The sequence below is a fragment of the Globicephala melas genome, chromosome 5 (assembly GCF_963455315.2).
Source record: "Globicephala melas chromosome 5, mGloMel1.2, whole genome shotgun sequence".
Lineage (NCBI taxonomy): Eukaryota > Metazoa > Chordata > Mammalia > Artiodactyla > Delphinidae > Globicephala > Globicephala melas.
Window position 1 is genome coordinate 89,373,765 of NC_083318.1, and position 26,888 is coordinate 89,400,652.

Genomic DNA, 26,888 nt, shown 5'->3' on the forward strand with positions numbered 1-26,888 from the left:
AGAGACACAGACGTACAGAACAAATATATGGACACCAAGGGGGGAGGCGGGGGGTGGGATGAATTGGGAGATTGGGACTGACATATATACACTACTATGTGTAAAATAGATAACTCATGAGAACCTACTGTATAGCACAGGGAACTCTACTCAGTGCTCTGTGGTGACCTAAATGGGAAGGAAATCCAAAAAAGAGTGGATATATGTATACATATGACTGATTCCTTTTGCTGTATAGCGAGAACCTAACACAACATTGTAAAGCAACTATACTCCAATAAAAAATAATTTAAAAAATAAAATACAATATACAAATCAATTTTCACTGCAAAGTAAAGGAGCTGTTACAGTGGAGGATTCCTGGACTGAATGTCAATATTATGACATAGTATGAGTGTGTTTCGTGTTTGGTAATTGCAATCATTGTTGCTTTTGTTGTGGTCATGCATTTACAATGCTTGGTGTCAGTTTATTTATCTCTTGTAAAAATAAAATACAGTGTGTGTGTGTGAGTTGTGAAAAAAGAGGAAACTTTAAAAAAAACAGTAAAACAAAATAAAATAAGATACAGAAGAAAAATAAATAAATAAAATGAGCTTGTTAAAATTAAAGTAGGTGTCTGGGAAACAGAGTAGCTGATTCATTGTTTAAATGAAAAATACCATCAAGAAACAGTAATTAAAAAAATAAAAGGATTATCTTATATTAGTAGTCCATTTTTTCCCATGGCAATTTTTAAATGAACAAGACTGGAAACCTGAACTGGATTCCTGAGGGAATTCTCAGAATACAATGTCAACACGATTATCACAAGGAACTGATTTACTCCAAGGTATATGAGGCGGTCACAAAACTGAATCCTCTATGGATGCTGAGTCAGTACTACTGTGTAAAGCTCACATTGTGGATGTACGGAAAGTGGATGATGGGCTATGGCATCCTCTGGCCATATTTACAGAGATCAGGTGGTAGTGCTTTTGACTAGTCAGCAACTGAGCTGACTAGCTTTTCCTAGGAGGGCAAAAGCTAGGGTGCAACAGGAGCCAAGGCTCTGTGCATCAACCTTCTCACACGAGACACAAAATAACCGAGAAGCCTTTGTTAATAGGTCTCATTCTGAATAATCACCTCTTTAAAATAGGTAATGCAGAAACTTACTGTTTAAAAAAAAGTCAAGCCATGCAAGATTATATATACACACGTGTACAAACATGTGCATACACCACCCGCCCACACACACACAGAGTAAGGTTTGCCTCTAACCACTGGCCTCCAGTCATCCAGTTCTCAAATATGTTACCAGTTTTTTGTGTACCCTTCCCATGATGGTCTGTGCAGTGTTTCATCACTTTTAAATTTGGTAATTCTGCTGTACTTGGGATTTTGACAAGTTTTCCACCTGCTGTGAAAGGATGTTCTGAAGACAGTTTGTTTCTAAATTGAGAGGCAAAGGAAAAGGAAACACAATAGACAAATTGGCTTCTGTGTCACAAGGAACAAAGGACACTGGAGAAAAGAGGCATGAAAGAAAGGTGATATTTGGAAGAATAATTTTTTCCCTATTTAAAAATAGCTTAATTAGGGAAAACAAGACTTTAGAATCAGTGTCTGATAAAATCCTGGCTATGTCACTGTCGAGCTACATGACTTTGGTCATTACTTAATCTCTCTGAGCTTTGTTTTCCTAAATTAAAAAATAGAGATAATATTAACTACCACATAAAGTTGTGAGTTACCTGGCACATAGGAAAAAATTAATAAGTGGTGACTATTATTATTTTCTTAGGCATTGTTTAAAGGAAATTGTTATTGTTGTATTTTAATTCTGTTTCTTCCCTCTGATCCCATCTCAGTATTTATTTATTTTTTTAATTGAAATGTAGTTGGCATATAGCCACCTCAATATTTATTTGTTAACAATGTATCCAAGGATTTAAGACAGCTTCCTCCCTAGGAAAATAAAATTTTCTTCGAAATAAATTCTATTGAATTAGAAAACACCAAGTTTAATGCTAAACTCTGAAGAGACCTGTTTAAGCATGTCCTAGGGTCTAGGGCAGATATATATACCCTAATGGTCTAATGGTCTGAAGGACATCAGAGGATTGAGACTCATCACTGTAAAAAGATCTTGGAAGTACCTATTTCTTTTTCTTCCTTTTTTTTTTTTTTCAATTGGAGTATAGTTGCTTTACACTGCTGGGTCAGTTTCTGCTGTACAGCAAAGTGAATCAGCCATATGTATACATTTATCCACTCTTTTTTGGATTTCCTTCCCATTTAGGTCACCACAAAGCACTGAGTAGAGTTCCCTGTGCTAAACAGTAGGTTCTCATAAGTTATCTATTTTAAACATAGTAGTGTATATATGTCAATCCCAATCTCCCAGTTCATCCCACTCCCGGAAGTACCTATTTCTTATATATTATATTTAGTCTGTTTTCCCAACTACATTTATTTATGAAACAAGGGTCTGTATCATAAAATCCTTATATCTACCTCTCTACCTACATACCTACCTATCTGTACCATACATATATATGAGTGTATGTATATGTGTGGGGGTTAAGGCAGGGGTCCCCAGCCCCTGGGCTGAGGACCAGTACCGGTCTGTGGCCTGCTAGGAACTGGGCTGCACAGCAGGAGGTAAACAGTGGGTGAGCAAACTAAACTTCGTCTGCCGCTCCCCATCGCTCTCATTACCGCCTGAACCCTACCTGCTGCCCCCCCGCCCCAAGTCTGTGGAAAAATTGTCTTCCGCAAAACCAGTCCCTAGATCCAGAAAGGTTGGGGACCACTGGGTTAAGGGATATAATGCTGGTTTTATAGGTAACATTTCTATTTGATCAAGAGGTAACAAAAATGAAAAAGCTAATGGTAAATTGGACATTGGAGAGGACATTTTTCTAGTAAAAATATAAACCTGTATTTTAAAATAATCTTAATATGTATTTTTAATTTGACTATTTGTAGGCTCCATTTATAACAAACACTTACTAGAGGCTGCTATAAGTACACATATAGTACCTAATTTATATTGAAGTCACTTGAGCAAATACTGTTATCATTTGTAGGGTTGCATGTGAAGTGATTCACCTAATATATAATTTTACTATGATCACTTGTTATACTTCATTTACACAAAATTACTTATTCCATCTACTATTATAATCACAAATTAATCCTCAAGATTTCAAGGAGAAAAAAGAGTTAACTAATGCGTAGGGCCTGCTTTCTAGGTATTTTTCTTCAAATAAAAACACAGGATAGTTGAAATCTAAGCTATCACAAGGGCTATCCCTGGAATAACTCAAGAAAGTAATTGCACTTCTACCAATTCTATTCCTATTCCATTCTTACAACTTCGTGGACATATTTTTGAGCTTCTAGGTCTACTCTCCATTCAGAATTTGTATGCTGGACTGTATTTCAATAGCCAACCCCACAGTTTTTTCCACTCATTACAATTTCTATAGGTGACAGTTATCTTGAGGGCTAACCATGAATCTGACCTCATAGATCATGGACTTAGGAGTGATCTATTCTGAGACTCATTAATTTTAGAAATATTTATTATTGCATTTTTTGTACTAGACACTGAGAAATATATAATGAAACTAGTCCCTACTTTCAAGGCTGTCACAGTCTAATAAGGAAGATGGATAAGAAAATCAATTCCAACACACTGTATTTACTGTGATAATGAGATATATCAGGATACCATTGGACTTCAACAGAGGGACACTTTCACACTTTTATGGGTCAAAGACCATGTCAACAGAATTGATAACAAAGTTGGATATTGAGGGAACCGATAAAGATTAGCAAAATAAAGGGAATGCTGTTCTAGGCAGAAGGAGCAGTTTTTACACAATCTCAGAAACATAAGAAGATCTAGAGAATTTAAGGAATTGCAAATGGTTTGTGGCAAGAATACTAACATAGTGGGAATGACGAAAAGGCAGATCATTAAAAAGCCTTATACATACATCGTAAGGAATGTGAACTTTATCTGGAAGGTAATGGGGTGCCCACTGAAATTGATATAAGCACACTTAAATTTAGAAATTGGGCTCTGGCAATAGTTCAGAAGATGAATTCGGAAGATGAATATGAGGACAAGAGACCAGAAGTAATTAGGGGGCTAATGCAATAATTCACAGGAGAAATAAGGAGTGCCTAGACCACGAGAGCAACTTCAAGAGCTCTTTGGACTGTCTTTCTGTCCTGAAATTGTCCTCTATAAGCCTTATGGCAGCCCTGGGCAGAGGCTTCCAGGGAAAGGTCAAACTGAAGGAGCTAACAGACATATATCAAAAGTAAAGGCTTTCAGGACATGGAAGCAACCTAAATGTCCATCGACAGATGAATGGATAAAGAAGATGTGGCACATGTATACAATGGAATGTTACTCAGCCATAAAAAGGAATGAAATTGAGTTATTTGTAGTGAGGTGGATGCACCTAGATTCTCTCACACAGAGTGAAGTAAGCCAGAAACAGAAAAACAAATACCGTACGCTAACACATATATATGGAATCAAAGAAACGTTACTGATGAACTTAGTGGCAGGGCATGAATAAGATGCAGATGTAGAGAACGGACTTGAGGACACAGAGGGGGAAGGGTAAGCTGGGACGAAGTGAGAGAGTGGCACTGACATACATACACTACCAAATGTAAAATAGATGGCTAATGGGAAGCAGCCACATAGCACAGGGAGATCGGCCTGATGCTTTGTGATGACCTAGAGGAGTGGGATAGGGAGGGTAGGAGGGAGGGGATATGGGGATATATGTATACATATAGCTGATTCACTCTGTTGTACAGCAGAAGCTAACACAACATTGTAAAGCAATTATACTCAAATAAAGATGTAAAAAAAAAAAAGTAAAGGCTTTAATCCTACTTGTCACAAACTGGGGAAATATTAAACCAAAAGAGTAATTTTTACTATGTCAAAGGATTGTAACGTCTTTGGGATGAAAAGAAAAAAAAAAGTTAAAATTATTGAGAGATTCTAACCCAATGTTTGAATCCCCTTACAACATCCCTACTAAGTGGGGACCCAGCCCATGTTAAGTAACTCCGGTGAGAACAATCCACTATTCCATAAGAAAGGTTGCATGCATTTGCTCTCATTTTTAAAAGAAAAAAGAAAAAGCAGGGAGCTTTGTAGGGACTTGCTAGTCAAGATTCCAGGTGCTATCCAGATTTTCCATTGACTTTGCTTGCACTTTCTCTTCCTGAAATTCATCTCTTTTTAGTGGTGCGTAATTTATATGTAGGGCTGACTTTATGGGAAGGTAATAAAAGGGAGCTTTCCCTAAGTAATGCCATTTTGGGGGCCAGGAAGCAAAGCTTCTCCTCCCTCATCCACCCCCACTCCATGCTATCAGAGTCCCAAATTCCACCATTAGCATTTCTGAAGAAATGGCACATTAAATTAAGTCACACTAGGATGTTAATGACATATCAGATAGATTTCATTCTGACATTGGGAATCCTGAGTACAGAGCCACTAGCAAGGGAAAGAGCACTAAAAATGGAGAAAAGAAAAACAGTACCACAAGATGAGCCAGAGGTTCCCAATAAGAAAGACATGAAATTTGTTCAAAATACTCTTTCTAGGACTCCTCTTATTATTTTGTCACAATAGATCTGGGGCAAATTTCTGGGCGATTCTGATATGCAGCTAAATTTAGGAACTATTAGCTGTGAAGCCACATAAAAAAAAACCCAAACGACATGACCCTCACCTCAAAAACACACAAAGTCAATGTTCCTATAATGCTGAGGGCCATCTTGGTTTGTTCATACAAAGCTCTTGTCCTAAAGTTTCTAAAGTAAAGGTTAAGAGGAGAGTCAATGGCACATTTGGTGCCTGATGAAATGTGCCACTGACTTTTCAAGTTTCTAAGTCTACTTCAACGACCGTAGGCTTTCAATGAGCAGAACTATGATGATGAGTACAGAATGATACATAACACTTTGCTTTTAAATTTTCTTTTGGCTATTTCAATATCTATGTCTCTTGGGCTGAGAATTTTATGAATTTGTAACAAACATTAGATCATTGGGCTCATGATAGATTTTGAAGAAAGTGGCAAATTTTAGCTCTGATTTTTTTTTTTTTTCTGTACGTGGGCCTCTCACTGTTGTGGCCTCTCCCATTTGCTCTCCCGTTTGTGGAGCACAGGCTCCGGACGTGCAGGCTCAGCGGCCATCGCTCACCGGCCCAGCTGCTCCGTGGCATGTGGGATCTTCCCAGACCGGTGCACGAACCCGTGTCCCCTGCATCGGCAGGCGGACTCTTAACCACTGCGACACCAGGGAAGCCCTTAGCTCTGATTTTTCTTAAGAAAATGGACAAGGAGGTAAAAATGCATTGTTATAATAGTGCAGTGACAAAAAAAGTCACAATGATAGCTGAAGCACTCAGATGGAAGATATAAAAACAATAATTAGCATTTGTTTAGCATTTATAGTTTACAAAATTCATTTGTAGATTTGATTCTTCCAAGAATTCTGTAACATAGGTAGGGTAGGTGTTGAAGATGAAGATTGCGGTACGCGGGCCTCTCACTGTTGTGGCCTCCCCCGTTGCGGAGCACAGGCTCCGGACGCGCAGGCTCAGCGGCCACAGCTCACGGGCCCAGCCGCTCCGCGGCATGTGGGATGTTCCCGGACCGGGGCACGAATCCGTGTCCCCTGCATCGGCAGGCGGACTCTCAACCACTGCGCCACCAGGGAAGCCGGAAGATGAAGATTTTATTTTATTTATGTATTTATTTATTTTTAAAATAAATTTATTTATTTATTTTTGGCTGTGTTGGGTCTTGATTGCTGTGCGTGGGCTTTCTCTAGTTGTGGCGAGTGGGGGCTACTCTTTGTTGTGGTGCAGGGGCGTCTCATTGTGGTGGCTTCTCTTACTGTGGAGCACTGGCTCTAGGGAAGCCCAGATGAAGATTTTATAGGTGACATTTCTCAAGGCTCAAAGTTTGGACTTCCCTGCTGGCGCAGTGGTTAAGAATCTGCCTGCAAATGCAGGGAACACGGGTTCGAGCCCTGGTCCGGGAAGAGCCCACATGCCTCAGAGCAACAAAGCCCGTGTGCCACAACTACTGAGCCTGAGCCCTAGGGCCCACGTGCCACAACTACTGAGCCAGCGTGCTGCAAGTACTGAAGCCCACTCACCTAGAGCCCGTGCTCCACAACAAATGAATCTACCGCAATGAGAAGCCGGGGCACATGAGGAAGAGTAGCCCCCGCTCACTGCAACTAGAGAAAGCCCACGCATAGCAACGAAAACCCAATGCAGCCAAAAATAAATAATTTTAAAAAATAAATAAAAATTTTTAAAAAGACTCAAAGTTTGAAGGATTTTCTCAAGGTTTAGAAGAGTATTCTAAGTTTTTTTTTTTTTTAATCCTGCTATGAGGCAGAATATCATACATTGTTTTCCGTTTTCTAAATAATTCTAGTAAACTCAATATGTTAACTCAGAAATTTTAATGATTTATACAAAGACTTGTTTAATTACTCCTGGACATATGCAGTAAATAATAATAGAACTACCTTTTATTGAGAACCTACTCTGAGCTAAGCACTGTGTCAGGTGTGTAAATTATATCTAATTATAACAATGCTGCAAGATGTTAAGATGTTATCTCATTTTGCAAAAGAGGAAACTGAGATTCAGAGAGGTTAAGTGAGGTGCCCAATGCTTAACAGCTAACAAGCTGCTAAGCTGGCAAACTCCCATCTTTCTGATTCCGAACTTCTTTTCATTACACCTTTCTTAAATGATTATAAGGATGTTTACTTACAGTCATCAATTTTTAGTCACTTTAGAGTTACTCATTTATACACATGCAGTGTTAATTCATTCATTTGTATCCCACATATACTGTAAACATTTTTGTCGCAGACAGAGTATTTCTAGGACCTGGACATTAGCTGGGTACTGGATATAAAAAGGAGAAAAAATATGCCTATATAGAGTTTGTAGGTTAGCCTGGAAACTGTAACAGTGAATGAATAACCAGAATATAAAGTATGAATACTGCTTAGGAATATCCACAAAGCACTTTCGCAACTAATAGGGAGCTGTCACTGCCTCAGCTATGCTTTCATGTGCTAATTTTGAATATGTAAACTATTCAATCAAACCTTTAGTGGAAAACATTTAGTTGGCTTATTTGACATTATGTAATGTGCTAAAAGTTAATTTTGAAAAGTAGACTTTTAAAAAATTCTTTGCCTTCTGAAATGGAAATTCCAGAATAGACACAAATAGAAGGTAAATTAAAACTTTCAGAGGTTTCTGTAATCACTGATGTGGCTAAAGCAATTTTCTCAGTTTAATACTTATAACTATTACAGATCTCACTTTTACTCCTGCTCACATGGTTGTAGCTGACTTTTATAACTACTATTAATTCCATAGTCCCGTTGCCCTGGTTCCTTGACTGGTAGGGTGACCCAAACCTTCATTTCTGTCACCCACATTGGGTTGCTGTAGTTTTTTCCTTGACTTAAATCTCAGGACATGGGAGTAACAAGAGCACTTTGGGAGATCTCCCACAATTCAGGCTTATCCTTCCTTATCACCATTATGCAGTAGTAACACAATTTCCCCTTGGTAGTTAGGATCAATCACCACAGTAAGTACAGTAATCACCTGTTTTGCCTGTTGATTCATTGGTATGAGGAGCCCAAAGTGGCCAGGTGGCAGTCTCAATTTCTAGTTTAATGGAACCATTATTGTGACCTCTAGTGGAAGCATTCCTCCCTTTGGAACTAAGACCTCTACATTAACAGAACCTAAAGTCACAGGGATAGAAAGCAAAAGTTTGCTAGTGGATCACTAGAGATAATAATGAAAAAAGCCACTCCCATTTTCACCTCCTTAATTCCCAGAACCTATGAATCCTGGCTATAGGAGAAAGAACACCATCTATATTACTATCTAATTTAGAGCAAATACTGCACCCTGGAGGACATTGCCTCAGCTGCACAAGTTATGCCATAGGCCACTTAGCTGGTACCATAAATAATTTTTCAAAAAGCCATTCCACCATTCTGTCAAGCCAGTGGATTTAGGAAGGGAGGAGGGCAGGGTAAGACTGGTGAATTCTATGAGCATAGTCCCATTGCCACTCTTTATTTCTATACAAAGACTTCCTTCATCAGAAGTGATGGTGTATGGAATACCGTGACAGAAGATAAGCCACTCCATGCGTCCATGGATGGTGGTTTTGGCATAAACTTTATGTGCAGAGAAGGAAAATCTATATATAGAGTGTCTATCCCATTGAGAACAAAATGCTGCTCCTCCCATGATGGAAGTGGTCCAACAAAATAAACCTGCCCCCAAATAGCCCATAGATCTCCTTCAGGGAATGGTTCTGTATAAATGGCTCAGTTTTTATTTGCTCCAGCAACAAAATCACATCTGAACAGCAGCTACAGTAGGAATAATTATCTAAGTTCATAATAATCCACTGTCATGCTCCAAAATTCATCTCTCTTCTATGCTCTCCCTAACCCTTACTTTACTGCCCAACAGATAATGCTTTACAGATGGATTTTTTTCTTCTTAATGTTGGTATAAGGCAACATTTTTAGACGTGAACACTTTCAGAATATAATCAAGAGTAGAAGGAAAAATAGAAAAAAATGGAGAACATTTTTCTTTAAAGAACTACATTGGGAACCTCAGCGATAAAGGAAAAAGCAAGCACTTCTATCTATATATTTATAATGACAGTTACCATTACTACTGTGTATTCATCCTCACAATAACCTACAAGCTAAATATTAACCCCATTTGTTAAACTGGAAAACTGAAATAGAGTGAAATTAAGTGACACGACCCAGTCCCATAGCTAATAGTGTAGAGCAAGACCTTAAGCCAGATTTCTTACCTCAAAGCTAGTTCTCTTTACACTATACTACATTCTAACAAATGAGACTATGTTCTTTATTCTTTTCCCAGAATATAAATTGCTCTGGTATTGCATGATATAATCTTATTCTTAAAAGGGATGGGGGCTACCCTGGTGGCGCAGTGGTTGAGAGTCCATCTGCCAATGCAGGGGACACAGGTTCGTGCCCCAGTCCGGGAAGATCCCACAGGCCGCGGAGCGGCTGGGCCCGTGAGCCATGGCCGCTGAGCCTGCGCGTCCGGAGCCTGTGCTCCGCAACGGGAGAGGCCACAACAGTGAGAGGCCCGCGTACCGCAAAAAAAATAAAATAAAATAAAATAAAAATAAAAAAAGACATCAAAATTGGTGAATTTTTGTGTAGCCATTTTAATATTGAAGATGGAAGAAAAAAGCAACATTTTCGGCATATTATGCTTTATTATTTCAAGAAAGGTAAAAATGCAACTGAAACGCACAAAAAGATTTGTGCAGTGTATGGAGAAGGTGCTGTGACTGATGGAACGTTTCAAAAGTGGTTTGCGAAGTTTTGCGCTTTCTCACTGGCCGATGCTCCACGGACGGGTAGACCAGTTGAAGTTGATAGTGATCAAATCAAGACATTAATCGAGAACAATAAATGTTACACCACGCGGGAGAGAGTCGACACACCCAAAATATTCAAATCAAGCGTTGAAAATCATTTGCACCAGCTTGGTTATGTTAATCGCTTTGATGTTTGGGTTCCACATAAGTTAAGCAGGGGAAAAAAAACCTTCTTGACCATATTTCCCCATGCAATTCTCTACTTAAATGTAGTGAAAACGTTCTGTTTTTAAAACAAATTGTGACAGGTGATGAAAAGTGGATACTGTACAATAATGTGGAATGGAAGAGATTGTGGGGCAAGCGAAATGAACCGCCACCAACCACACCAAAGGCTGGTCATTATCCAAAGAAGGTAAAGTTGTGTATATGGTGGGATTGGAAGGGAGTCCTGTATTATGAGCTCCTTCCGGAAAACCAAACGATTAATTCCAACAAGCACTGCTACCAGTTAGACCAACTGAAAGCAGCACTCGACGAAAAGCATCCAGAATTAGTCAACAGAAAACATATAATCTTCCATCAGGATAATGCAAGACTGCATGTTTCTTTGATGACCAGGCAAAAACTGTTACAGCTTGGGTAGGAAGTTCTGATTCATCTGCCGTATTCACCAGACACTGCACCTTTGGATCTCCATTTATTTAGGTCTTTACAAAATTCTCTTAATGGAAAAAAATGTCAATTCCCTGGAAGCAAAGGAACCGTAAAAGGCACCTGGAATAGTTCTTTGCTCAAAAAGATAAAACGTTTTGGGAAGATGAAATTAGAAGATGAAGTTGCCTGAAAAATGGCAGAAGGTAGTGGAACAAAAGGGTGAATATGTTGTTCAATAAAGTTCTTGGTGAAAATGAGAAATGTGTCTTTTATTTTTACTTAAAACAGAATGCACTTTTTGGCCAGCCCAATAGTTAAACTATGTCTTCAAGCACTTTTTTCTTCAAGCACTTTTAAATTTTGTTTTAACACGCATTTTGAATTTCATAAATATTTTTGTGTTTACCTCCTCCATATCTTCTGTTCTTCAAGGTACTTGAGGAGAAAAATGATAATAATTGTTGTGAAACAATCAATTCTTATGAGCGTAATACCTATGAAAAATGTTTGAAAATCTGCAGTTCCTATGTGGATGTTAGTAATTTGTATTTATTGACTTGTCCCATCCTTCTTTGTCATCTGACTACTATGAGTCAATATTTTTAGAAATGTGAAATCTCCTATTTGAAATTTGGTTTCATTTGCCCAAACCTGAATAAAAGGTAGAGTGTGAGTTGTAATGATGTAATCCATCAATACAATATGTGATTTTGTGGAAGTAACCTGATATTAACTAATAACAAAGCCATTTCATTAAAAAAATTAAAGTGGTGTTTCTTTTATGCAGCTAAATAGAAACTTAAAGACAATTTCATATTAACAGTAGCTGTGGGTCTGATTTTTCATTGACTTACTAAGGCTGTTGTAGAAAAGTAAAATTGAGAGCAGTTTTCAGTAGTATTAATTCTAAGTAGACAGAACTCAGTTAATTATTGCTTGACAGTCACTGGTCAAATTTTTAAAAAGTGAAACTAACATACTGAATAGATTGTATTACAAAATACACTCTTTAGCAAGTGAATAGAATTCTATTAATACATTGAAAAGTAATTGATCTGCTTCTCTCCTTTCAGTCATAAGAAGATTACTTTTGTCAGAATTAAGAAATAAGTCCAGGGCTTCCCTGGTGGCACAGTGGTTGAGAGTCCGCCTGCCAATGCAGGGGACACGGGTTCGTGCCCCAGTCCGGGAAGATCCCACATGCCGCGGAGCGGCTGAGCCTGTGAGCCATGGCCGCTGAGCCTGCGCGTCCGGAGCCTGTGCTCCGCAACGGGAGAGGCCACAGCAGTGAGAGGCCCGCGTACCGCAAAAAAAAAAAAAAAAAAAAAAGAAAGAAATCCAGTTTTGTTTTGCTTGTACTTTGTTATTTACATTCAAGAAAGTATATTAGAGGGTGGGGGAATGAGTGAAATAGGTGAGGGAGATTTAGAGGTACAAACTTCTAGTTAAAAAGTAAATAGGTCATAGCATAGGGAATATAGTCAATAATATTGTAATAACTTTGTATGGTGACAGATGATAACTGGACTGATTGGGGCGATCATTTTGCAATGTACAAAAATATCGAATCACTATGTTGTACACCTGAAACTAATATAATAATGTCAGTCAATTATACTTCAATTTTAAAAAAGAAAGTATATTGGGTAATTTTTAAATCTAGCAACTATAAACTACATATTTTGTTCAAAGCAACTATAATAATTCATGTTTGCTGAGCTAGATCATGACAGTAAGCTGCTTTCAGTGGAAGTAAACCACTTCTAGGAGACAATATTGATTCAGATAATTAGGGCAATAATTATGAAGGAATCTTTGATTAATTTCCTTTAGTGACTAAATATTTGAAATAGCTGTTGTGCCCTTGAAATGAAATATAAATTCTTATCCTCCTAGCAGGCTGGATGCATTATGAGACACAGTGGGTGGTATGTGTGTAGACATCTAAAGAGGGTGTAAAGCCACAGCTAGACAAGCAGCTTACCCATTATTTCATTATAAGCTGAGTATAGAGCAAAATGTCACTCTAAAAATGGGCTACAATAGTGTTTTCCAAGATTCAAACCTACGTCTTTTCTTTCAAATTAATCTCATACAAAACATAATAAATACTATGAAGTAGATAAATAAGGCATTTACCTTGTGGTCCTGTCCCTGTGTCTGGGGCTGGGGATGGAGGCAGAGTTCTCACCCAATTAGTTCCTCCCCCAGCAGCTTCTGCTGACCGCTACAAGCATGTTTCTGAAAATCTGTGTCCTAAATCCCACCTATCAGAACCAAACCTACTAATCAACACTACTGCTTTACCCCCTGGCCAAAGGTCAAGAAGATACTTGGGGCTAATGAATAATAAAAATTTGCTGAAATTTTTCCCACTCCACTTCCATTGACAATGGAGAAATTCTGATTCACTTGAAACAGTAGTGTTTAAGTATGAACCAGATATCCGTAGACAAAAGATGAAGAATCCAGCCATTTATCCATAAGAGCATAAAGTAAATGCTTCTTTTCATAGCAAAATGAATTAAAAATTGGTATCAGCCTGATGGTATGAAGAAATGGCCTAGATTAACAACAGAGACAACTAAATTATAGTTTGTGAATCTAAAAGGGGGGGTTATAAAATAGTAGTAAAGTTTATCTTATATTAGTAAAATCTATAATTACAGCTTGTTTTTAAATTACAAATATGACTGGTAATCATCTGCTTAAAAATCTCCCACAGTTCTCCACTGCTCATCAGGTCAAGCTAAGATCATTACCCAGGCTACAATATTGGTCTTGGTCTGGTTCCAACCGGATCTGAACAGCCTCAATTCCTACTGATCTGTTCTAGTTGCACAGGAATTTAAAATGCTTTCTGAACAGAATCTTGTCATAATGTTCTTTTTTTTTGTATTATAAAAAGAATACATGATCTATCAGAAAATGCTGAAAAGAAAAAAAATAAAATAATTTCCATAATCTCACCACAGTTAACAAAGTGGTGTTTCACTTTGAAAATGGAGGAATAAAGCCACAAGTCAAGGAATGCAGGAAGCCTCTAGAAGCTAGAAAACACAGGGAAGTGGATTTTCCCCTAGAGGCTCCAGAAGGAACAAAGCCCTGATAAGTTGATTTTAGCCCAGTAAGATACCACTTTGGATTTCTGACCTCCAGATTGTAAAATAATAAATTTGTGTTCTTTCAAGCTGCTAAGCTTGTGGCAATTTGTTACAGCAGCAATAGGAAATTAATATAGTACCTAATGAAATTTAAGACACAGCAGAAAAGCATAATATATGCCTATTTTAAAATGTATCTCGGCACTAAAATTCAATGATTATATTTGGCCCCATATTTTCTGAAGGAGTATATTTGGGAAGTTTCATATTGTTATAAAAATTTTACAGGTAGTATTTTATGATGACCTTGGGTTATAAATTAAAAATAAAAGTTGTTTATACAATGAGGCCATACACCAAGAGACATAATCTCAATGAAGCTAGGAACCATATTGATTTTGTTCATTACTGTATGTCTTGTACCTTTAGAGTGCTGGGCACATGGTAAATGTGCATGAAATGAACTGAATGAGTGAAATCAGACTCTTAAACATTTTTCTGAAAGAAACTACATGAATACCCATTCATGGGTAACTAACCATTATTGTGCTGTTTAAGTAGTACACATACAAAAGTGGGCTTTTTTCTACTGCCCAGTGATGGAGGCAAATTCGAGCTCTCTGGTCTTTTTTTGTGATACATACATATGCAAATGATATATAAATGCATATATATAAATGATGAAAAGAAAAGAAGCTGTACTAAAGAAAAATATACACTAATGAAAGAATAAACTAACAAAAGGGCAATTTCTAACAAGTATTCTAGAGCTCAGTAGCTCTTCTGAAACTGTGAGCTCTGCTCCTTTTGTAAAGTATTATCCACTTAACATTTCAGCCATTTAACACTGTTGAGCAGTTTATAGTATAGACACTCCGTGGTGGGTTCACTGAGCCAGCCACTGTCTCTCTCCTTCAGGTGGACGAGCTCAAGGGCTGAAAAAAGATTATGGCTTCCAGATTATTGTCACTCCAACGCCTCATTATTGACTACTTAGAGAAACTTGTGTTCAGGTCAATTGTATGAGTTAACTCAAATAAAGTTATTTGAGAAGGGGCACTTTTCTGGGACTTTTACTAAATAGAATATGATGGAGAATCAAAACGTGAACAACAACAAAATAAAGTTTTTCTCATAAAAGGTGTTACAGAAACCATAGATATTCATTCATTTCCTCCTCTTAATTTTAGACACAATAGGTTTACTTATCTGTTTTCCAGCACAGATAAGAAATAGTGAATTAGCAGCAGCAAGATGGCATTGCAAGAAAATAGCAGAAAAAGAAACTATACGAAGCCATAAGTATGGCCATTAATAACAGCAGGAGGATACAGTAAAATTACCAGAGTAGCATAATGATTTGGGACACTGATTCCATTTCAACAGTTCAAGTTCAGCTTTACCATGTACTGACTGGTGATCTCAGCTTCCCCAACCACACAACTGGATAATATTTTACACGTTTTTCCTTTATTAATTTTATATTATTATTACCATATATATATATGTCATATAATCTTAGGAAAGTTAATCTCTCTGAAACTCATTACCCTAGTTTGCCACACATGATTGTAACAAAAATCAACTAAGAAAATATATGTGTAAGCTATTTTTAAGCTGCAAAATATTAAATAGATTTTTAAAGGAACAAATCATACTCTACCCTTTCATAACCCCAAAGAGCTATAGTGAAATGGACCAAAAAAAAAAAAAAAGGGTGATGGTGGTCAAAATAATCTTGAATCATCAAAAATGCATTTAACTAATTTCATTCATATAGTCAGTTAACACTTATTAAGGTGCCTCAACATGCCTTGTGCTGGACCAGGCCCTGGTGGTCTGAGCAAACCTCAGAATTCTCAGTCTGATACAGAATAGTTCAAATACTTTAGACATAATATGATAAATACTGTAATAGACCATAGAAGTAAGAGAGAAAGTACTGAGGGGATGATGCAGAGAAAGTATGGTTGAATTAAGTGGGTATTAAAAGCTCAGAAGGCATTTACCTCTCTGTTGGGAAAAGAAAATATTCTATATGGGTATAGAGGGGTAAAAAGGCATGGCATGTTTGGGAAATTATAGAAAATCCAGGTATGTACCGGGAATGAGGTAGACTAGAGATAAGCCTAAAAATAAAGGAGGGTCCTTGTATGACTTGCTAAGGGGTTTGACTGATACCTGGAATTAGGGTTTTTGATCGCAAGAAATAGGAAAAAAATCACATATTATTACTTAGTTTTCGGGATTCACAACATCAGCAAGAGGCTGAAGATAAGATCTGGAAAACAGAAAAAAACCAAGATGCTCCTTTGGGTCAAAAAACACAAAGTACAGGGACTTCCCTGGTGGTCCAGTGGTTAAGAATCCACCTTCTAACACAGGGGACGCGGGTTCGATCCCTGGTCAGGGAACTAAGATCCCACATGCCGCGGGGCAACTAAGCCCACACCTCACAACTACTGAGCTCATGGTCCTCAACCAGAGAGCCGGCATGCCTCAATGAAGATCCCACATGCCGCAGCTACGACCCGACGCAGCCAAATAAATAAAAACAAAAACAAACAAGCAAAAAACCACAAAGTACAATGGCTGTTTTTAATTAAAATGGAACACCTCCACCTGTGTGGGATGCTTCTGCAGATTCCCATGATAGAGCTAAGTGTCCCTGGCTTCAGTGTAACCACCTCCAGAGTCAATGCCCTGGGCAGGAAGATCCCATTTCTGCCCTCTTCAGTTTCCATAGAAAATGATGGAGCACTGAGTCCTACTGAAACCATACACAGTAGCAGATTCTCCCAAAATAGGAAAAGGGAGTTGGATAATAGACAGCAAAAACAAAAACAAAAACAAACCCACAAAAACAATTCTGGCAAGCAGCAATAACATCCAAAAAACCAATACCGAATTTTAAGTAGGCATTGACAAGATCAGACTCATATGTTTAACAGCATATGGCTATGAAATGACTTAAATGATGCAAAAGAGGATACGTTGAAAAATAATTCTTCCTAATTCTGATCCCAGGTTGATATTTTCCCTTCTCAACAACACTTTTACTGTTTTCTTGAGTAATCAAGAACATAGATATTTCTATGTATTTTATATTTTAGTTGCTAGATGGATGGGATGTTGTCTTTTTTATATTAATTTATACATTAATTTTATACTCAGCCACCCTAATGAATTATTTTATTGCTTATAATAGTTTTTCAGTTGATTCTCTTTGGCTGATCAATTTGCTTGGTGGTAGGCAGAATAATAACCCCCTTTTCCTAATCCCTGGAATCTATGACTATCAACAAAGACTCTCTCCTTGATCAAACTTTAGTCAGGCTCTTCTGAGCCATCTTTTCAAGTAGGTCTTGAACTTTGGGCCGACATGTTTGTCTGCATTGCCCAGTTTTAGGAAGAATCCTGCTAAATCAGTTTAGCCAGAATCCCCACTCTTGAGAACTAATCACCCTCTATGTCTGATTCCTTATCCTCTACCATATCCTTTTTTCTCTTACTAATATATCTGAAAGATAATTTAAGATCAGTTTATATAGATCTGCCTCATTTACTTACCAGCTGTAAAATATTCTGTTTATGTATTTTTCCCTCTATTTAAAAAAATTGTGTTGTGATCTTTTTCTTATTGAATTATAAGAGCTATTTATAAAGCGAAGAAATAAGCACTACTTCTGTAATATGTTGTAAATATTTCTCCCAAATTATCTATTTTAAAATTTTGTTATTAATATTTTTCATTATTGGCAATTTTTTTCATTTATCAGATTTATCAATATCTCCTGTGAATATCTATGTGGCTTTGGATTCTGGAGTTATGTCAAGCTTGGAAAGGCTTTCTCCCTGATGAAATTATAAAAAAATTCTTCAATGTTTTTTCTAGTATTTTTATGGATTCAATTTTTATGTTTAAATCTTTGATCCATTCACAATTTAATTTGGTAAGAAATTAAAGTAGGGATCCAAGATTTTTCAGATGGTTCTCCAGTTGTCTCATCATCATTTACTGAATAATCTATTTTTCTTGTTTTCTTCCTATTCCCTTTCATTGATCTAGATTTCTTTTCAAGCTTTTAAACATTGTAACTTTATAATGTTTTAATATCTGGTAGCCTGATCACCTCCTCACTACCCTTATTTTTTAAAATTTTCCTGGCTAAACTTGCCCATTTCAGTTTTTCTGAAAATTCTTTTTTTTGAAGCCCCCATCCTATGGGTATATCTGTTGAGTAGAGAATTGTATTACATTTATAGTCTAATTACAGAGTACTGATGTTTTTACACATTCTATTTACTTAAGTCAATTTCTTGATTTGTGCAAGAACATATTGTGTAGTGTGAAATGGCATTCATTTAGGTTTTGAAAGACATTATTAAGCATGGAGACCAAGCACATCCTCCCCACAAGCTGGCCAGTGGCCTTTGATGTGGCCTGGGTAAAGGGTTTAGTCCAAAAATAGATGAGGTATTGGCTAAGTCAATCATCATCCCCATCCTGGAAATTTGAATTACAAATGCAGAAATAATTTGCCAGTTGGGAGCAGGACAGAAGAAAGTAGAAACATTTATTATAGCTGAGCCATATCAATGCAGAGCATAATAAGGTCCACAAATTCTGCTGCTGAGTAGTCCAGAGCTGTCTTGAGTCTAGAATCAATCACCAGGTCTCCTTGAGATCTGTTTGGCTTTATTAAAGCACCAGTTTTGAGGTTTCTTTGGCATTCATGCACCATTGTTTTTCTATGAGTGTTTGTACAATAAACTCCACTATGAATCATCTAGTTCAGTAGATCGATTATTCTTTTAAAGAAAGACCCTTCCAAGAGAAGATATCTTACAATTACATATCAGTTTACAAATCAGTTTACAGTGCTTTCACTTATATTATTTAATCTATCAACAACCCAGGAAACTAATGAACTTCAGAGATAGAGTTTTTCAGGCATCTAATCATTAAAGGCCAATAACTTATAAGGCTGAACAACCTGAGGCTGAACTTTCATAAAGGCACTGGATAACTTCCAGAGACAAATTTCTTTTAACATCCTCTGAAAATGGCTGCCTGTGAATGTGAGGTCCCAAACTGCTGTAGTCAATTCATCACCAAGCAGAGGATGAAGCTAGCACACAGAGAAGGGCAGACTACAGGGAACCATAGAAAATCAGAGCTGGAGCCACTGAATTAACATTACTCTGAAACCTCCCAATCTCTGAACTTCATTTCTGTGAACCAATAAATTTCCTCATTGTTTCAACCATTTAAGAGTACAGTTTTCTGCTGTCTGTAACTGAAAACACACTGATATGGCATCAATTACATTTTTACATGAATTCAAAAAGCAGGGAATAGAGCACTGGGGGAAGAGAAGAGTACTCGATTGGGGAGGGGGTGTATAAGAAGTCTGGATGAAGGATGTTGCCTAGTCAGTTCAGGAGAATGTGTGTAGAGGGAGGTGTTGGGTGGCACACTAGAAGGCAGGAGAAGAGAAGGAGGTCAAAGAAGAATAAAGATGTTCCTATTCCCATTTTCTTAATTGTTTTGTGTTCGTTATTGTAGGTCTTTTCGTTCTCTTGTGTTTCTTCCCTAGAGAAGTTCCTTTAGCATTTATAAGCAGCTCATGCAGCTCAATAACAAAAAAACAAACAACCCAATCCAAAAATGGGAAGAAGACCTAAATAGACATTTCTCCAAAGAAGATATACAGACTGCCAACAAACACATGAAAGAATGCTCAACATTATTAATCATTAGAGAAATGCAAATCAAAACTACAATGAGATATCATCTCACACCAGTCAGAATGGCCATCATCAAAAAATCTAGAAACAATAAATGCTGGAGAGGGTGGGGAGAAAAGGGAACCCTCTTGCACTGCTGGTGGGAATGTAAATTGATACAGCCACTATAGAGAACAGTATGAAGGTTCCTTTAAAAACTACAAATAGAACTACCATATGACCCAGCAATCCCACTACTGGGCATATACCCTGAGAAAACCATAATTCAAAAAGAGTCATGTACCAAAATGTTCATTGCAGCTCTATTTACAATAGCCCGGAGATGGAAACAACCTAAGTGTCCATCATCGGATGAATGGATAGAGAAGATGTGGCACATATATACAATGGAATATTACTCAGCCATAAAAAGAAACGAAATTGAGCTATTTGTAATGAGGTGGATAGATCTAGAGTCTGTCATACAGAGTGAAGTAAGTCAGAAAGAGAAAGACAAATACCGTATGCTAACACATATACATGGAATTTAAGGAAAAAAAAGTCATGAAGAACCTAGGAGTAAGACAGGAATAAAGACACTGACCTACTAGAGAATGGACTTGAGGATATGGGGAGGGGGAAGGGTGAGCTGTGACAAAGCGAGAGAGAGGCATGGACATATATACACTACCAAACGTAAGGTAGATAGCTAGTGGGAAGCAGCCGCATAGCACAGGGAGATCAGCTCGGTGCTTTGTGACAACCTAGAGGGGTGGGATAGGGAGGGTGGGGGGTAGAGAGACGCAAGAGGGAAGAGATATGGGAACATATGTATATATATAACTGATTCATTTTGTTGTAAAGCAGAAACTAACACACCATTGTAAAGCAATTATACTCTAATAAAGATGTAAAAATAAATAAAGATGAATTTCATGTACTTACTAGTCTAGCCCCTTCTAAGTTGTTTGAATACTTCTAGCTTTGATAGGAAACTTAGAACGTTGTCATAAACCTGCAAATAAAAATAGTAATTTCTGATTTTTAGAATTAAACTTCAAATAGTACTGTCTTAGAGCAGTGTTTCCCAAACTTCAATTTTTCCTGTTACGTGTTTAGATGTTTGTCATATCTAAATATTGCTTTTGCCTAACATTTTCCCCTAAATCAGTCGTTCTCAACCAGGGATGACTTTGCACCCAGGAGAACATTTGGCAATGTCTGGAGACATTTTTGTTTGTTATAACTGGGTGCTAGTGGCACCTAGTGGATAGGGGGCGGGGGTACTGCCAAACATCCTACAATACATAGGGCAGCCTCCCACAGCAAAGAATTACCTGGCCCACAATGTCAGCAGTACCAAAGATCAGAAATCCTGATGTAAATCAGCTCATTTTCTTTTAAACTTCATCGTAACTAACATTTATTGAGCAATAGTATATATTTTTTTACTGAAGTATAGTTGATTTACAATGTTGCGTTAGTTTCAGGTGTATACCAAACTGATTCAGTTATTCATAAATATATCTATTTTTTCAGATTCTTTTCCCTTATAGGTTATTACAAAATATTGAGTATAGTTCCCTGTGCTAAACAGTAGGATATTTTAAATATTGTTCTAAGTGCCTGATGTACAATATTTCATTGAATCTACACATCAACCTTATATAGTAGATAACACCATAAAACTTATTTTACAAGTGAGGAAACTGAGGGTTAACTAACTTGTCCAAGGTCAAACAGCTAGAAAGTAGCTGAATCTGGATGGTTGGATGCTAGAGGTCCTGAGCTTAACTAACAGGCCCAATTTTATATCACTAGTATAAATGAAAGCTAGTATTTAAAAAAATTTATTTATTTATTTTTGGCTGCATTGGGTCTTCGTTGCTGCACGCGGGCTTTCTCTAGTTGCGGTGAATGGGGGCTACTCTTTGTTGCGGTGCGTCGGCTTCTCATTGTGGTGGCTTCTCTTGTCGCAGAGCATGGGCTGTAGGCACGCGGGCTTCAGTAGCTGTGGCACACGGGGTCAGTAGTTGTGGCGCACAGGCTTAGTTGCTTCACGGCATGTGGGATCTTCCCGGACCAGGGCTCGAACCCGTGTCCCCTGCATTGGCAGGTGGATTCTTAACCACTGAGCCACCAGGGAAGCCCGAAAACCGGTATTATGTGTCTCATGTAGCAGAAGAACATGTAAATAAATTCAATTAGAGCAAAATACTATTAGGCTCTAGCTAGATATTGCTGCCTGCTGAAGTCTCTGGGTCTAAAGCCTGGGGCTCATTTATAAAAAGGGAGGCTAAGTGTTAGAGAGGTGTTAAAGACATACTAGCATCAAACCAAGACTTTCTTTTTGATATAATCAGAAGAAATGGAAATGAATTTAAAGGTGACAACTTCCCTATTATGTAATTCAATATTATATAATGCTGTGTTTGTGTACTACCTAAAATCCCAACTCTTTAAATATACAAAGCTCTAGGATGTTTTGATTCCCCACGAAATAGATAGACCTAGGTTCAAATTCTGGATCTACTACTTATTACTGGTATTACATATATTAGATATGATTTAATATCCTCATCCAGAGAACTGAGACAATAACATCTGCCTCATAAGGTTGTAGTGAGAATTAAGTGAGATATAAAGAGCTTTGCAAGATACTGGCAGAAAATTATAAAACAGAAAATAAATATTAGTTCCTCTCATTTCCCGAAGATTCTGTGGTTCCTTTCCAGCACTGGCTTAGATTCTCATATGCTTCCATGATTATACAAGCTCTCTAAGAGCCATGGCAGGACAGGCAGGACAGTTGGCTCCAGAGTACCACAGGGAACAAAGAGCTGCTTTATCCAGAATAACCACTGAGGCCTCCTGGGAGGAACTGGCCTTTTGAGCCACGCTGTGTAGCCAACACCTTCCTCCCTGCCCCCAGCTCCTGTGAAGGTTGTTGATGATCTGGGGAAGAGTTATGGAATTTGCAAGCATGACAGCCCTGAGACAGTGACTCTGATAGATGACACAGGTCCCTGGAGGTTACCAGAGGGAGGAAAGAACAAGGAGAGAAAAAGGCTTTGTTCCCGGGAACACAGTAGTGGATCCATCCTAATTTCTAAACACACACACACCTGCTCCAATTTTAGGCCTGCCATTTGGCCACACAGCCATTGAGTTTATGGCTAAAGGCTGTATTTTAAATATTCACAGCACCTCCTACTGGACTGGATTTGTGATTCTGTGATATCAGCTGAAGTGGAGTTCAAATGAGCATTGGAACTATTGTCTGCTTTTGTTTTCAGAATTTTGACTCTAAAATTTCTTCCCTACTTGATTCCTGATACCTTTATTCTTCTAAAATTTTCCTTTAATAAGGCTTGAGATTTCATGCTATAATCAGGGATAATTAAAATGCAAATACAACTAGAGAGGTAATACTGACAAATTCAGAATATCTCCTCCTCACTAGAATGTAAACATCCTGGGGGTAGGGACTTAGTTTTGTACCCTACTATATCTCCAATGTTTACATAAGTAACTAGCATATAGTTAGTGCTTAATAAATATTTGTCGAATGAATAAGGGTTCATACTAAGGTGTAAATGGTTGTAGCAGTCAACAATTCCTTTGCCTATACATGTATTTTTTTCATGACTCTGGGATTTACACGTGCTACATCATCTTTCTGCAATGCCATTGTCTGCCCCTTACTCCTCCATCACCCGTTCCTTACCTGGAGAAAGTCTACTAACCCTTTAAGACTTGCTTTTTGGGTAAAACTCTCTTGGACCCTATCTTCCTCCTCAAATTAACACTTTCACTAGCTGGGCTCCTGTAGTCCTTTGCATATAATCCTGTTATAAGAGGGATGGTTTCGTGCTGCAATTATTTGTTTATAAGTCAGTCTCTGCCACTAGAAATGAGCTCCCTGAGTGTGGTAACGTTGCACCTTGCTTTTGTATCTTCACCCTTAGCATGGGTAACTGGTTTATGGTAGATCTTCAAAAAATGTTACTGACTCACTGATTCTTATAAGTGGTCCTTTATCCTGCAGGGCTCCAGGAAGATCTCACTCCTTATCCCTTAAGGAGTACATTACAAGATTACTTCCTTTAAAAGCTCTATTTTGGATAGGAAATCTGCCTGCCCACTATGGTTTTATTTTACTAAATCTCTTTGTCCTATACTCAAATGGAATGATTGGTGTGGAAACACAGAGTACAGCCTATATAAATAAGGGATCTGGATATACTTGGTCAAATTTCAAGGTGGGACTGATTATCTTGGTCGTCTTCTCTGTAGTTGCTTCCTGGCTGCCCTGATGCCATATAGACCTTAAGGACAGTCATATTCTGGGAGGGTTGGAATATTTCTCCTGAGGAAAAACAAATGGTTTGACTATCTGGGACCAGATTCTTATTGGTGCAGGACAGGGGAATTATATCGTGTAAAGCAGTAGCTCATGTCTCCAGCTATAAGAGGATTGTGGTCTGCTCAGGTTGCTGTGGTTGTGACTATGACAACTATGGAAAACACGAGACAGATGCCAAGAAGAGGGTGTGGGAGCAGCCACGGGCAAGAGAGAACAAATGGCCAAGGCTAGGGGCCACTTAGGGTCCCTGAAGTCCAGTGGTTGTCTAGGCAGGGATTCAAGATCTGACTTCCACATTTCATTATTTATATTGATGCAAACCTTGAACCGCTCATAAGGTGATCTCTTTCATTCATCCATTCTGCTTTAAGTTACTCTGAGGAAGGGAATGGAGATGGGGGAGGCAGCATAAGCACCTAGGGCACAACCCAAAGGGTTGCAGCGCTTGAGAACAGACGCAATTTAATTAAGCCAACTGTGAATTTCTGTGGGTGAAAGTAACAGCTGCTGATCCTTAGGATATTTTTAAGTTGCAGCCAGTTGGGATACTCTCTATGTCTATATATGGTCCTTCATGCTAAAGGACCTCATGGAGATGGGTGGGCTAAAAACTTAGACTCCTTGAAACTGCATCATCATCTCTTGGTCTTTGACAGCACGTCAGCAGCCTGGTCTCTGGGAAACTTCAGCAAGGTTAAAAGTTAAGCCTCTCAACTGACGTACTCAGTAGGGACTCCTCCATCCCCCACCCTCCTCCCCCCAACATTGTTGCTAGGTTTTTTTGAGATTAAAGGAGAGACTTATTTGCTTAGTCCCCACATACTTTCAAGCTGCTTAGTTACCACATCTTGTGCACAACATGCACTCCAGGCAAACAAACTTTTAAGAGCACGGTAGATTGAAGCAGCAAGCAGGCCCAGCAGACTGAGCGCCCTGAGTCCATGTGCTATATGAAGCAAACCTAAACACTGCTGGTGGAGTTAATTTTAGGCTTTCTGACCTTGGCAATGTACCATCAACTGGGGAAAAGCAGCTCTGAATAGGTTCAAAAGGAGCCTTCCTCCTTCTCCCCATACAGCTGACTGGAAAAGTGGCTACATGGTTTAAGTTTAATGGGAAAAACAATTAATTAATTATAAACCAGGGTAAATTTGACAGATCAAGAAATTCAACATTTATTGAGCAAGTCGAAGGCCCATGTAAGAAATCTTCTAGGATGTTTGTCCTATGACTAAGATCTTCAACATTATACTCAAAGTAGCATTTTCAGAAAAGTTCTAAAAGACTGGCTTCTCACAAACAAAAATAAATTTCTATATCACAGTGTTTTTATTTTTATTTTTGGCTGCTTTGGGTCTTTGTTGCTGCACGCAGGCTTTCTCCAGTCTTTGTTGAGGTGCAAGTGCTTCTCATTGTGGTGGCTTCTCCTGTTGCGGAGCATAGGCTCTAGGCACGCGGGCTTCAGTAGTTGTGGCATGTGGGCTCAGCAGTTGTGACTCGCGGGCTCTAGAGCTCAGACTCAGTAGTTGTGGTGCACAGGCTTAGTTGCTCCGAGACATGTGGGATCTTTGCGGACCAGGACTCGAACCCGTGTCCCCTGCGTTGGCAGGCGGATTCTTAACCACTGCGCCACCAGGGAAGTCCATATCATGGTGCTTTAAGACACCAAAATGGTTTGGCAATGATGAGTGGGGAGATAGAAGTTTTATTAAATTATGCTGTTTATATATATATATATATATATATATATATATATACATAGATCAATAATTTAAGTGCAAGGAGTAAATACATACTATTTACTTCTGAATGCATAGGATCCAATTCTCTGACCACCAAAATAGGTGAGGTTCCTGTAATACACTCACATACAACATGGACCTTTCCTTCCTGACACACAATTTCTAATTTTGCTTTTCTTTGTTTGCCTGTATTTCTCAATGATCCATAGGATTCGTAATGACAGTGACTATATCCTCGCTTTTTTGCTCACAGAGGCCCATAATAGACAATAAATACTTGTTGAGTTGATAAATGAATGATTTTCACCTCATCATTCCCTTAAATCTAGCATCCTATTGCACAAAATTCACCTTCAAAGGAATGAACATCTTGAAAGTGAGGGTACTGTTTTCAGTTTGGGATCAATGGAAGATCCTTCTTCCACTGTAACACATTATAATGTGTTTTGATGCTCTATGTTTTTTGGTGATAAATGAACGCATTGAGAGACACCAACCTTTACAAACAACCTTTAATACTTCCATTCTTTTCTATTACATTAAAATAATATGTCCTCGAAATAAAGATGCAGATGTAGAGAATGGACTTGAGGACACGGGGAGGGGGAAGGGTAAGTGGGGACAAAGTGAGAGAGTAGCAGTGACATATATACACAACTAAATGTAAAACAGATAGCTAGTGGGAAGCAGCTGCATCGCATGGGGAGATCAGCTCGGTGCTTTGTGACCACCTAGACGGGTGGGATAGGGAGGGTGGGAGGGAGACGCAAGAGGGAGGGAATATGGGGATATGTATATATATATATATATATATATA

The 26,888-nt window shown here is 38.3% G+C and overlaps 1 protein-coding gene across 1 annotated transcript in view; it reads right to left on the reverse strand.

Moving 5' to 3' along the window:
* Positions 1–26,888, reverse strand: part of LOC115864403 (uncharacterized) — a 38,245-nt gene that overhangs the window by 5,215 nt on the left and 6,142 nt on the right. The window contains exon 4 of the mRNA XM_060298699.1: positions 20,909–20,978. Coding sequence (XP_060154682.1) covers positions 20,913–20,978 — 66 coding nt within the window. The 3' untranslated portion in view covers positions 20,909–20,912. The remainder of the gene's footprint in view (positions 1–20,908; positions 20,979–26,888) is intronic.